Below are 13495 nucleotides of genomic sequence, written 5' to 3'. Positions count from 1 at the left end.
GATTTTGATCCGAGATTCTGGTAGTGGGGACGCAAGGTGGGACGACAAGATGGATCAGGTCGATCATTGCCGCTCCGCGAGAGGCAGACAGGCAGTGGATACATACGTGAATAGTAATCCAGGGGGAAAACAGGCGGAGTGGATGATTACGGGGCGTAATTGCCCGTGACCGTGGAGCGTCTTTGTCCAACAAAAGAAGTACTTTTGGAGGTACTTGACAGCTCAAGGCAACCGTGCACATGAAATGGTGCTACGAAGTTGGAGACCGGTTGTGACCGGAATATATATCCCGCTTGCCTCTTTTCACAGTTGGGACACGCTCGTATGTGGCTGGCGACTTCGTTCCGTTAGCATGAAAGCCTCAGAGAATATCGAGGTACCTAAGTAACAATTGCTTGGTCGAACGGCGTCAGGCATCGAGCTCCTGAGGACGGGCGACTCGGTTCTTCTCTTCGCGCGCGACATGGAACATGGATAATACAGTCGATCGTCTGCATCTCGGAATCAACATCGAGTCCGAAATGTGGCAATGCTGCCACGCGGCTTGGAGGTAGGCCTCACTCAACGCTGCCATTATTTCAACATGAAGCGCGATCAACACGCAGAACCCCAGTTCTGCGTCTTCAACACTGTTGTAGGACCCAGAGGGCTAGTGCGGGTCATTTCCGATCTGCGCATCCACGCAGGAGATGGACAAACGTTGGTAGACTGGCTGATCACTCGCCATTTCTATAAATATCCTCGCCTGTGGATCCGCTCAGGGGCGTGGCTTTCCCGTCTTGCCTGGTTAAGCTTAAAGAGGCCCTGGCAAATAATGAGCTACCACCTCCCGTAGGGCTGTCTCTCTGAAACACCCCAGGCTGTGTTTCTTTTCTTCTGGAAAGATTCAGATTGGGTCTTGGCAAGTGGTCCCGAAATACATGGATACGGTGAATGCTTGGTCCTAAGTAGTGCTCCGCCTCGCAGCCAACTTGAAAGTCCTCACGATGTCCCCAGTCGCCAGCAACCCTGGTTCTGACTCGGGACTTACCCGTTCTTGCACATGAGGAAATTCCCGCTGGGTGGTTATTATGTTATCAGTTCTTGCTGGTGGCAGAACATCTCCTGAAGGCTCGTATTGGCATTGGTATGGAATACAGTTCAGCCTCCATCTCCATCGTCTGGAAATCTCTCCAGATCATCATAAGAGATCGCCATGTAAATCATTGCATTCTTCACTTTCAGTCTCAATCATCTCGTTATTCTTTTCGCAGAGACCACACTCCTTTATTCTCCTGAAATTCTTCACGTACATATCATTCTTTACAGAATTTTCGAAATGCAGATCTCCTTGATTTCTCTGCTGGCCACTGGCGCCTCCCTCGCCTCAGCCGCCGCCATCGCCCCTCCAGCGTCCAATGCCACAGGCTGCACTTCTCTCTCCACTCGTATCGAGTGGCGCAACTACTCTGACAGCGACCGCGAGGCCTTCGTAGATGCCATCGTGTGCCTGGCCAAGAAGCCCTCGGCCGGCGAACACTTCGCCCCTTCCAAGAGCCGGTGGGAGGACATCACCAATACCCACCAGATACTCACCCACGCCATCCACGGCAACGAGATCTTCTTGCCCTGGCACCGTGCCTTCGTCTCGACCTTCGAGGCCCTGCTGCGCAACGAGTGCGGCTTCGACAGGGCACTGCCGTGGTGGGACGAGACCCTCGACGCCGGCAAGTTCAACGAGAGCAGCATCTTCACCCCCGAGGACTTCGGCTCGCTGCCCCAAGGACGACAACGACAAATTCTGCATCACCGACGGCAAGTTTGCGAACCAGGTCTGCAACATCGGGCCGGGAGGCGATAACAACACTGTGCACCGGTCTATCGCGTGCTGGTAACGAGACCATCTCCGCCGAGATCACGACGGATTACATCAAGCGGTGCGCCCAGGTTGATCAGATCCGCCAGTTCACCGGGTGCCTCGAGACTGGGTAGGCAGAGAACCATCCAAACTCCCGGCATACTCTCTCTTCCGTAGATGACTTACTGACTCCTCCTTCCCTTGACAGAACCCACGCCTCCGGCCACAACGGCATCGGCGCCGTCATGGGGGACGTCTGGGCCGCCCCCGAGGACCCCACCCCCTTCATGCACCACCTCTTCGTCGACGCGCAGTACGCCTCGTGGCAGGAGGGCGGCAGCGGCACGCGCAAGACCGCCGCGGGCCTCGCGGGTGGGTGTTACGACTGGAGTTACCCCTGTACGAGCCCCCTGGAGATGGGTTCCGTCCTGAGCCTCAACGACCTCGTCCCCACGAACCTGACCCTGGCGGATGTGATTGACACCCGCGCCGGCTCCCTGTGCTATGAATACGACTACTACTTCTAGGGCAATTTAAAATCACTCAAGGTGTGACTGCTTTTCCAACAAGTCTGCTTTGGGTCCTGAAAACGGGACCGAGGAAGTCGACAGTCCAACCGCATTCGGACTTTCAGTAGAATTGTACATATGGTCTTTATTTTGTCGAATTGTTTATGGTAATCCTATTCTAGCACGTTCTGGTCTAGTCAGACTGGTTACATCTATTGTATGTGCTCTATACATATACACACACCTACCCCATCTCTTTCTTTGCCATGTTCATCGATGTGCGTTTCTATTCCATTTCTGTGCAACCTTAGCTTTCCATGGCCTTGATAATAGCATTCCCTGTCGTGTTACATAGCAGCGGCTTGACTTGGTCTTAAAGGCCGTCGGCGAGCCTGGTAGTGATGCTCCCGCTCGGCTTGACGAGGATATCTATCCGGGGAGTCATGCTTCTGAGATGACTATGCTTTCCCGTGTTCCACGACGGCTGACGAAGTCCCAGATTCCGTGGACAAGAAATTCGAATTTTGCCGAGGTGTAATACCAGGCCAGGCACCCGCAGATGACATACGTTAGAGTCGGTATGATAACGAATGTCGCCACAAAGGCTGGTAAATTTGGGCGCGTATCTTCGCCGTTTGCTGTCGCGTTTAGAATGGGCAAGGCCCAAAATGCCTGCATAAAATATCGTCAGCACTGTCCTTGTTAGCCAAGTAGGTTTTAACTTGCAGTTATAAACCCCAGCGGGGTGTATATTACAGTAACGGCAGTGAATACGTAGATTGCAGGGTTTAGAGCTATTCCTTTTGTCGCCTCTCTGAGAGAGGTCGCGCTGAATAACTGTAAGGACACAATCAGTTCACTGTGCCTCGCAACTGGATTGAGGGATGACGAGGCTAGGGGGCTGTGGACGATTCTTACTCCATCTCGCAGTGACTTGACTTCCTCAATTTTCCTGTCGATCTGGTCTCTGAGCTGTTGAGTGTAAGATTTTAAAACGTGCCAGTGCGTTAGCTCATCTCGCCGATCATACCAAGATTCCAGCACTTCATCGTTGCATTCCACTTCCTCCAAAAAGAGGCGTAGGTCATGCGGCCCAGCATTGCAAAACTTCTCCCACTCGGCAGAGTTCTCATCGATCCACTGTGTAGCGATTCGCAATAATTGAAGCACTGTGAAGTATACTTTGGATAAGTTCATGAAGCCCGTATCATCGAACATAAAGCTGTCCAGCCCGTGATCGTCTTTGTTGTGATCCATCTAGTCATATCGTCAGCGAAGTCTTAGAGTAGCTTACTGCAAATTGAGTGAAAATGATAGAGGGCTTAGAAACCCCTACTTTGAAGCTAACGATTTGGTCGATGACTGTCAAGGTTTCATTCCAGCCTTGGTACCACGTTTCTAGCAGCCGTCGCATTGCGTCCTGAAAATGACCTAGACCGGGTGCCGGTTTAAGTTCTTCCGGAACTTTCAATAGACGGTCGCCTATCCCAGCTGCTTCGTCACGGAGAACGACCAGTTTGAAGGCTCCACGAGGGGCGTACATAATGAGTGATATCGATAACGCGCGCTCTTTGAAATACCCCAATGCTGGATCCTTCTCGCCAGTTGCTTGCGCCGTGGGCCAGATCCATGCAAGCTTCCGCTTACGGATGAAGAATTCGGATAGGTTGCTTTCTGCTGGCGGAGCTCGAGGCTCTTTGGACCCGAGCGGCGAGTAGTAGCGCAAGTGGTATTGGAGAATGAAGCTGGTATCGAATCGTGGTAGAAACAGGCATAAATGACTCATTGACCGTTGTGTCGTGGAATGGAAGAAGTCAGAAAATGCACGAATGAAAGGGTAGAAACCGAAATGAATTCTATGTTCGGAATCCAGGGTAAGGAAGCATTGAATGAGAAATGCAATCATAGAGAGATCTCTTGTCATGGGCTCGATTTCTCCCTGTTCGACTTTCTTGAATAGAGAACTGCTGTCCGTTATCCACCTACGAGTGGTAAGAACAACCTACTCAACAAGAGGGGGGCCATGAGCTCACCAAATGTTTCCAAGAGGGGAGGACCACGTCGCGCGTGCCATGGCCGATTCCTCAACATCCTAAATTTCTCAGCGGCCATTTCAAACCAGATTGACTCTAACTTATTAAATTTCGGAGGATAAACTCACTGCATCATCTGAAACAAAATTCCGTGCAAATACGGGGTACCATCTCGCTCGTTCGCCGGACGCTTTGCCACGGTCTCGACATTTCTTTCGGCCCCTTGACCATGCTTCATCAAACCAGCGCCTTGTTTCTTCACTCGGCGCTGGCTCGGGCTGGAATTTAGCCAAGAGCTCTCGTTCCAGCCACTGGATTCCGCCGGGCTCTTTGAGTGACCTTAGAAACTCCTCTTTGGCTCGTTGCGTTTGCGATATATCCTGACAGGTCTCGTCCAGCATATGAAATTCCTCCTGATATTTCCTTCTGTTGGAGCTCCGCGCGGCGGCACCAGTTTTATCGCGTCGGGGCGTCGGGGCACCCTGTTGCACGTTTGCCTCCGCAGCAGCTGCTGCGGGCAATTCTTTTCTATTTCCCGAGTCTTGACAATCGCAAACACGCCCCGAAGCTTTCAGTGCCTGGGCCAATTGTCTGAGCTCGCCTAGTATATCTTGGACGGTCAAAGACAGGCTTTCCGCACTGCAGAGAAGGCCTATGTTGTTGACTGCGTCTGTGGATCTTGTGACATCAGGAGGGCTGACTGAAGACTGATCTGGAAGGCCTGAATGTGATGCGTGGTCGCTGGTAGATGCAGCCTCCTGATATTCAACTGATACGAGATCTTCGGACATCGTGAACAAACTGTCTAATCTTGGAGAACTTGAGCTGAGGTGAAAAAGAATACATCGAAAGTCAAAAGAAGAGGTCTGCTCAAGTCAGTGCTACCCCTCCCTCCTTGGGAAAATTCGCGTGGTTGGTCTCTTGGCCATGTAACACATCATAGAAACGTTGTGTAACCCTTGTGCAGCAAAGCTGAAAAATGATTGCCTTTTGCGGTATTGAGCTTCGTCAATGTCCGCAGTTGGTCTTGCGTCTCGTCCATGGGGAATAAGGCTCTGCGACACGAAGGCTTTCATATTTTTGTGCGCATGTTAATCAAGACTGTAAAATGAAGACACCAGAGAGTTTAGATCTCAGCGCTGAGTCTTGAGCTATGTAATGATAGCACAAGTCCCTGGTTACTCGGGTCTCAAGGCACAGTGGCAGATCGATTGTCACGACTGGAACTCCAGTATCACCACCACAGACCGTCGATTTGAGCGATAACGTGCGATATGGTGTCATTGAGTGCTGCGAGAAAGATTAACCCGCATATGCACTATGCGTGTCCAATTTGTGCACATCTCACCGCATTTTCCCAGCCGTGTTGAAGTCGGTGTTTTCTCTGGATGCATTCGATGCCACAAACCACGGCTGATCATAGTTGCACAGCATGCCATGGTCAAGAAGCATCAGCGACAGTGGACGAATGAGGAATTTCGTGGACTACAGGCCGGGGTTGAGGCGCAGAAAGGGCGTGTGGGGAAACTTGAGAGGTTGAGAGGTTATAGTCCGAGGTGCAGAGACCACCGCAGAAGTATGCAGGCTGAGCCTGGTGGCGTTCCGATGGATAAGACTCGGTGTGGATAATCCAAGCATGTAAGCCACCATGATGCCGGGATACGGTGGTTTTCTCCCCTCATAAGTCGGACTGGCGGCTCTTAGGCGCTGACTTGGTGGTGCTTCTAGTCCACCAAGCTCGACTAAGCAATTGGCCGCCTTTCAGCTGCACCGCCCTGAACCCAATCTTTCCTGAAGAGGGTGCATCCATCTTGTCAGCTATCATTGGTCTCGTGAGCCGGCCGAAATTCTGACGTATTCCGATTGCTGGTCGATCCCGATAAAGAAGGCTGGCGGTCCGGAGACTTGACCGGTAAGATGAGGCATTCAATTCCATGCTTTTATTCCAGACAGACCAGTAAGCGAGACGTGGTAATCGGACTTTTCCACACAATTTTCGGTTTTGAATGGTTGTATACGACTGATAAATCACAAGCATCGACGTAGTATTCCGAAGGCACGCCGTTCTGGCTAAATTCAACCTCTCCAAGGTGAAGCTGAGTACTCACGAAGAACATGGGCACCTCCAGCGTTCGGTGTCCCGCAGGGCAAGCTATGGGGAAATACAATTTCAGGATTCGACGCGAAATCGAAAGATGGCTGAACCATATAAAGAACCCAGATGGCCCGTCACTGTTCATCAGATTGTGTATGATCGGCCGGAAAGGGGAAAAGACCAACCCGACGATCGTGGTCTGCTGTGCCAGTCGAGAGGCGAGCAAGTTATTCGAAGCATCAGTGAGACACAGCGGCATTCTTGACCGGTATCCGGGGCTCCGATTAACCTCCCATGCCCTTCCACTCGATGCCTCTTTGGTCCCTAGACCCCTGTTTGACAATGAACGCCGAGCTGGAGACCCAAACACCTCCACAGTCAACAGAACAGGGTCGAAGGCTTCAACTCCTGGTGCAGATGGTATATCAGGGCCACAGATGGGCAGAAGGCTTGAGTTCATGGTTTCTTCCGAGGCAGGATTACGCGTTCAGCATGCCACCGGCGGATTAATCGTCAGGATCGGCGAGGAACTCTACCAAATAACCACCTTCGATTCCATGGGAAATATGGTAGGGTTGAACCGGACTTCGCAGCCACCCCGTGATCCCGAAAAATGCGAATTCGACAGCCACTCAGAAGCAGAAGATTCGGGCTATGAGCAAGCCTTCACAAGCGAGAAAAGCCTTCTGTTGGAGACAAGGATAAGGCGAGAGAAACCACTTTTCTATGGACAGCATCCTCCAGGTCTAACGGAGCCCCACCCATGCCAAATCGTCTGCTCCCCACTGCCAGTAAGCGACGGAGGGATCGAGCATTCTTTGATGTGGAAGGACCAAGACATGGCGTTTCCAACGCCAACTGCCACGAAGCTAATTGCCGCCAGCCGCAAGGAGAGCTCGCACTACACTCTCGTCAAGCTACCAGAGTTCGAAAGCAGCGAAGCTAGCAACGTTTTCCTTGGAGGTGACGGCTCAGTGCCGCCGAAGATAGCGGCCCTTGACGTTGCCAAAGTCGGCACGGAGCCTGTCAGCGTTCTCGTGATCACTTCTCGCGGCCCATTCTCCGGCACCGTGCTGCCAGACGTGGCCTCGCTCAGGCTTCGTGGCTCAGAACTCTTCCAGACCGTTCACGCCGTCATACTATCAGATTCAATCGAGCCGGGCGACCATGGCTCTGCGGTAATTGATGCTGCAACAGGAAGTTGCTACGGTCATATCGTCCTCGGAGTTGAGGGAGACGTCGTGTGTTATATGGTACCGGCACCTGATACTCTTGCCGATATTCTCCTCAATTTTGGCAGTCTGCCGTCATTACAGCTAGACCGGCGCGCGGATACGAAAAGTTCTCACACGGTCGAAAGATGGAAATGTGTCAACCCAAGAGGGAACGCCTTCTGCCACCCTCTGGCCCCACTGGGAAAGTGCACGTCCTGCAGCTCGGGAAAGCTATACAGTGATCGAAGTCGGGCAGCTGCGCATTTGAGGAAGAACCATTTTCCTAAAGAGACAGCCAGCCAGGGCGACAATGGGCGGCGGAAGGACGATGTCAAACAAAACCGGCTGCCCGCAACAGAGTTGAAAAAATGGACCAAGGAGATCACAGTAACGCCTCTCTACGCACGGGTGATGCAGGCCGAGTCGGATTCGGAATCAGACTATGATAACGACGTGGATGACACTGACGAGGAGCCGGAAGATGAGCCGTCATCGGCAACATCTATGAGTGCCATGACAGACCAGCAAGCCAATCTTGAGGTGGAAAATGAGAAGCTCCGACATCAAAACCAAGAGATGAAGCGCGAGATGAGAGTCCTGGAAGGCGACATTGATGTGCTCATGGAAGACAGAGAAGAGCTTAAACAGGAGTTAGAACACCTTCGCAGAAGACTTCGGGAGCAAGAAGAACCAGTACTTGGCTAAGGCTTAGCCGGGTCTGCTCTTGCGGAACGGAGACAGACTGCATTTCCAATAATTCTGTGAGCCGATTCAATTCAATTCCAAATCTGAAGAAAACGCCGAGCTGTTTAAGCGTTTCTGGTGGGACAGTTTTCACCGTCCGCGCGCGTGACTGTCGCTGGAGCAACATGTTTTCAGCGCGAGGAAAAGAGGCACCAGGAGCCTGGGAGCGTTGTTCAAAATGCATTCGCGTCGTAAATCATAACTCTCTTATTCTGTAAAGCATTCATTGGCCTCGTTGATTCCGTTCGCCCTTTACGTGTATTCCAGTCCATCCATCAAACGCCTTTGCTATAACCGAACAAGAGCATTCAGCCCATGATCACTTCCTCGCCCCGCCAGTGTCGCATGCATGACCACCCGGGCTATCGCCTTGTTGACCGTTGCCTTCGCAACGCTGGGGTCGTTGGCATCTCGCACGGGTGTTCATGTGTCGTCCATGGGACCATGTCTAGGGCAGGGGCTCGTAGGAGCCGCCGCTGTTGTGGTGGGCGCGGTTGGAGAAGAAGAAGTAGACGATGAGGCCGACGATGGGGAAGACGAAGACGCCCAGGCACCAGAGCAGCTTGTGGATGGGAGGGCGGTTGGACTTGAGGACCTCGACTGTGGAAGGGAACCGGTGGGTTAGCAGGGAGACTTGAACAGGGCAATCTATGGGCGAGAACGTACTGAAGACGATGATGTCCAGAACCAGGACGATGAAGCCTATGATGCCACCACCGGTGCCATACTGCCAGCTATTGTTGATGTTGCTGGTGGAGATCTCCTGTGCGACGGGGGCGGCAAAGGCGAGGGCGGCCAGGCAGAGCTGGAGGAGGAAGGTGTAGACGTGCTGATACATGATGCAGGCGGGGTGCTGTTTGTCGTCAGGGCTCAGGGTGATATCGTCTCGAGAGGATGCTGATGGTTGATTAGATTGTTGTGTAGGTTTCCGGGTGGGTGGAGAGGTGGGGGGAACAAGAGTTTGGGTCAGAGCAAGGCGGTCTTGTTTGTCTTTGTACGAAGGCGAAGTCGAAACGGCAACACAAACCCGGTGTGAGCTGCTCTGGTGGGCTGGAGTGGGCTGTCAGGGCGACGTCAGCCCCACTTGGCAGCATGATGTCATTGCATCCTGCCGCGTGATTCGCGGCCCAGGGAGTAAGGCGGGGAGCTATTGCTCCGCTCACCTTACCCAGTACGCGCTTTCCTCATGCAGGTCACTGTAGTCACGGTAAGCGCGCCTGGTCACAGTTTGAAGAGGGTTAACCCTTGTCTGTTGATGTTGGACTGCGACATTCACTTGAACCTTCGATGACCCAGATGGGACCAGCAACGCCATTGAAAATTTACTAGGCCCGTTCTATTCTCAGGACCTAGGTAGTAAATCCAACAGAAATACCCGCATCTCCAGGTGGAGGTCATGCCGTCTTGCTAGGAGGAGTGCCCCGGCATCTGCTAGGTACTTGTCTGTAGCGCATCCTGAGAATGCTGTCACATTGTTTCCGCACTAATCGCGCTTCACTGTGCATTGCTACACGAAGAATGTATTTATGTTCTGTAGACTAACATGTAGGTCGGATGCACATCGGTCACTGGTGGCTTCCTCATAATTGGGACGGCTGTTGCCGCTGCAGGTCGTCGTAAAGAGCAGAGGACGCACTTTGGCGGTGTGGACATGTGCCATTATTGCCGGAGCGAAAGGGTATTTCAAACAGTATTGCTTTAAATTAGAGTCAGTATGAGACATGTAGTTCGTATATCACTCATGATACTTTTACGAACTAAACGAACCAGGTAAGATCATCTGAGAGTGTATCTAATCACCCGCCGAAGAGACTACTAGTATCGCGACGACAGAGAAAGGTACCAGAATAGGTGGACCGAACGGCCAGAAGGATAGTGACACCCGTCATAATTGACACCGCTATCTTCGATTCATATTGCCGAATCATCAGTCCTGTTTGAAATGATGTGCATCTAAGTTTTCGACAGCGGTAATCAGTGAAAATTCAAGGATTCAAGTGTGCATCCGAACCGAGTATGTGGCCTATGGTGTTGGTTGCACGCATAGCCGCGGCAACTTTGTCCCAGTCCAGTTCGATTCGGCCCACATTGGTATGCCAGTGTCCACACTCCTCCTCTTTGACCACTTCTTATAATTTTGTGCTTCTATGGATGCGCTCAATAATGAGGAAAGTGTTGCTTGGTATTGGACAGGGTCTCCAACTCCTGCGACAGCCTCCGAATAAGACAAAAGTATGGGCAACTCGCCAGACATGACCACCACACAGGTAAGGGACATGGAGCCCTCCATGGAACCGGTCCTCACCCGTGTAGTCACTTCTGATGCCCATCCGCTGCCCGTCGATATTCTGGGGCCTGCCGGGGCGGAGGTGACTCTCGGCAACAAGAAAAGATACATCATCACTTCCCTCATCCTCCTCTGTAATCTGACCCAGGTACGTAGCCCAGACACTAGGCATGTTACCACTAACTCCTGATTACCAAGATGGCTGACGGAAATTTACCACTTCAAAGTTCATCTCCATGTTCTCAACAGTAGCAGGCGGTTTCGAGTTCAGCAGACAGCTTGGACGACCGGTCGGCCCAGGCCAGGCGAACTGGATGGCCTCAGCGTATTCGTCAGTCGTTTCTTATCAGACGTTTCATCCTTACCGCCTGGACGTTTTCGTCGCTTTTCTTCACCATTCGGCCGCACAAGCTAATCATATTCTCGGGAATCCAGCCTTGCGCAGAGTGCCTTTGCCCTCGTCAGCGGCCGGCTCGGCGCCATATACGGACACCAGAGGCTAATAATGCTGCTGGGAGGAGCCATCATCATCCTGTTCTCCATAGCCAACGCGTTCTGCCCGACATACGACTCCTTCGTTGCCGTACGAGCTCTTACTGGGGTCGGAGGAGGTATACTGATGCCCAACGCCGTGGCCACCAGTTGATCCTGACCATCATGGTCCCTCTCGGAAGTGCCCGCAACATCACACTCGCCATATTTGCGGCTTCGTCACCCATCGGGGCCTGGATCGGAGCGATGATTGCAGGGGCGTTCCTTCGATATTCGGAGTGGAGGTGGCACTTTATTTTGCTGTAAGCATGGCTGGGCGAGACTTGAGAATTGAGCTGCGACCGTACTAAACGTCACATAGTGCATGCTTCGGTGCAATTGTTTTTGGTGGACTCTTCGTGGCCCTGCCTCGCGAAGACCCCGTCGACAAAGGGGGCGGCATTGACTATGTCGACGTGGTCGTTGCCCTGGGTGGCCTCTTACTCTTCAACCTGGCGTGGAAGTAAATCAACTCACCAGATCTAATGCATAGGGAAATGCTGACAAGTCTTAATAGCCAAGCTCCATCACTCGGGTGGGGAACTCCGTAGTATGTGATTGTCCTCCAAGTAGTCTCACTTATACTCATGGCCGTGTTCGTGGCCTCAAGTGGGAGAGCCGGTTCGCGCAAGACCCCGTCATGCCGCTTTCTCTTTTCAAAGCGCCGAGCTTCGGAGCCCTGGCGGTCGCGGTGCTATTCATCTACATGTCCGTGGGCATCTGCCTCTGGTACATGATCGCCTGGCAGCAGATCATCCGGGGCTGGACGGTGCTCCAGGTCGCCTTCGGCTGGGCGCCCTACGCCATCGGGGCCTCCATGTCCGTGGGCCCGGCCGCGTGGCTGATCCCGCGGTGGGAGGCGCAGTACATACTGGCCAGCGGCTGCCTGGCGTCGATAATCGCCCTGGCCCTCCTGTCGTGCATGCCGGAGCAGGAGACGTACTGGGCGCAGGTGTTCCCCGCCACGTTCCTCGGCAGCTTCTGCGCCGACTTCTTCTACGTCGCCGCCCAGATCATTGCCAGCAACAGTGTTGGGAAGCGGGAGCAGGGGGTGGCCGGGAGCCTGATTGGTACGCTGAATCTGTATGGCAACAGCCTTGGGCTGGGCTTTGCTGGTACAGTGGAAGCGCAGGTGGCCAAGAGTGCCGGGGAGGTGATGAGCTTTCGTGCAGCTCTGTGGTTCGGGGCCGCTCTTGGGGTAATTGCTATGGTATTGGACTTGGTGTTCGTCAGGATGCCTAAAAGCAACCAAGAGGGCTGGAAGTCATCTGGGTCCTCCGTGGAACGCGGCATTGATGCTGTTGGGCTGGCTGAAGTTAGAGGCACAAGAGAGGTTTAAAGAAAGTGCTGAATTTTCATGGTATGGGTAGATCTCAATATTAGGTATTCAAAAGGTTGCATCAGAAAAGGTCCTGAGGAATTCTCCAAGGCAGAACCGGACAAACTCCTGGACCAGACATCAGCAAACCTGCTTGATAGGCGTTCAGACCTTGTTGAAAATCGAGATATGAAAATGCAAAAGCGGCTATATGGAGTATTTCAATGTACAATTTGGTACTTCCACTTTTATAAAATCACTCCTCTTCGAGGTTAATGATCACTTCTCCCTACCCCCTCCCCCGAGCATGCCGGAGGATGCCAGATCGCATCAGATCTAGTAATGGAAAACTCCAGAGCGCTTCGCAAGACCCAAAACCATCTTCTATCATGTCCAATTATGTAAAATTAAATTGACTAGTGACTGCTTTCCATTCTGTTTTCCATTCCTTTCTTGAATTCCATTGTCTCTTTGCATAGGCTTGTTGATTGATTGAATAGGCCAAGTCAGAAGAGACACCCATGAATGCTTTCCGCTGTACATTGGACCTTAGCTTCGACTGTAGGCCTGAAAATCGAATCTTTGGAGCCATGAATCCAAAATTGCGTGTTCGAGGCGACCTGAGGCAGGCTTGTCTTCGGTTTCTCTTGATACCCGTCCGACTTTAGTTTCAAGTCGATTCTGTCCGAGTCTCTCGGATTTCATCGTTTTTCGTGCTCAAAAAATTTTGCGAGCTTATAACGGATGTAGCCTCACTGTTGGCGAGCAAGGGAACCGTATCACGGGGACCATAGATCGTAGTTTGTCGCAGAGACTTTGGTGATGATGGAGTCTGCTCCGTTCGGCGGCATCGGAGTTCTACCCAGGACACGTGCACAGCCTTGGATAAATGCGCGCTTAAGGTGTAGTTGACCGCCATTGGGATGA

The 13495-nt window shown here is 52.4% G+C and overlaps 4 protein-coding genes across 4 annotated transcripts; 3 read left to right on the top strand and 1 right to left on the bottom strand.

The window, feature by feature from the left end:
• Positions 1-1318: 1318 nt before the first annotated feature.
• On the top strand, positions 1319-2364 carry INS49_009144 (uncharacterized protein; the record flags this gene model as incomplete). The annotated part of the gene is made up of 3 exons (XM_043169881.1): positions 1319-1798; positions 1879-1967; positions 2046-2364. 3 exons carry the CDS (start codon positions 1319-1321, stop codon positions 2362-2364), a joined length of 888 nt encoding a protein of 295 aa, XP_043027561.1.
• A 4949-nt stretch (positions 2365-7313) lies between these two features.
• INS49_009143 (uncharacterized protein) lies at positions 7314-8393 on the top strand (the record flags this gene model as incomplete). Its single annotated transcript, XM_043169880.1, has 2 exons — positions 7314-7652; positions 7992-8393. The coding sequence occupies 2 exons, from the start codon at positions 7314-7316 to the stop codon at positions 8391-8393; spliced, it is 741 nt and encodes a 246-aa protein (XP_043027560.1).
• Positions 8394-8880: 487 nt separating this feature from the next.
• Positions 8881-9270, bottom strand: INS49_009142 (uncharacterized protein; the record flags this gene model as incomplete). Its single annotated transcript, XM_043169879.1, has 2 exons — positions 8881-9032; positions 9099-9270. 2 exons carry the CDS (start codon positions 9268-9270, stop codon positions 8881-8883), a joined length of 324 nt encoding a protein of 107 aa, XP_043027559.1.
• Positions 9271-10666: 1396 nt separating this feature from the next.
• On the top strand, positions 10667-12589 carry INS49_009141 (uncharacterized protein; the record flags this gene model as incomplete). The annotated part of the gene is made up of 6 exons (XM_043169878.1): positions 10667-10867; positions 10947-11050; positions 11155-11330; positions 11573-11598; positions 11768-11800; positions 11861-12589. The coding sequence occupies 6 exons, from the start codon at positions 10667-10669 to the stop codon at positions 12587-12589; spliced, it is 1269 nt and encodes a 422-aa protein (XP_043027558.1).
• Positions 12590-13495: the final 906 nt, after the last annotated feature.

This window comes from Diaporthe citri (assembly GCF_014595645.1).
Source record: "Diaporthe citri strain NFHF-8-4 chromosome Unknown scaffold_3, whole genome shotgun sequence".
NCBI lineage: Eukaryota > Fungi > Ascomycota > Sordariomycetes > Diaporthales > Diaporthaceae > Diaporthe > Diaporthe citri.
The sequence above is the reverse complement of the archived record's forward strand: the minus strand, read 5'-3'. Positions and strand labels throughout refer to the sequence as shown.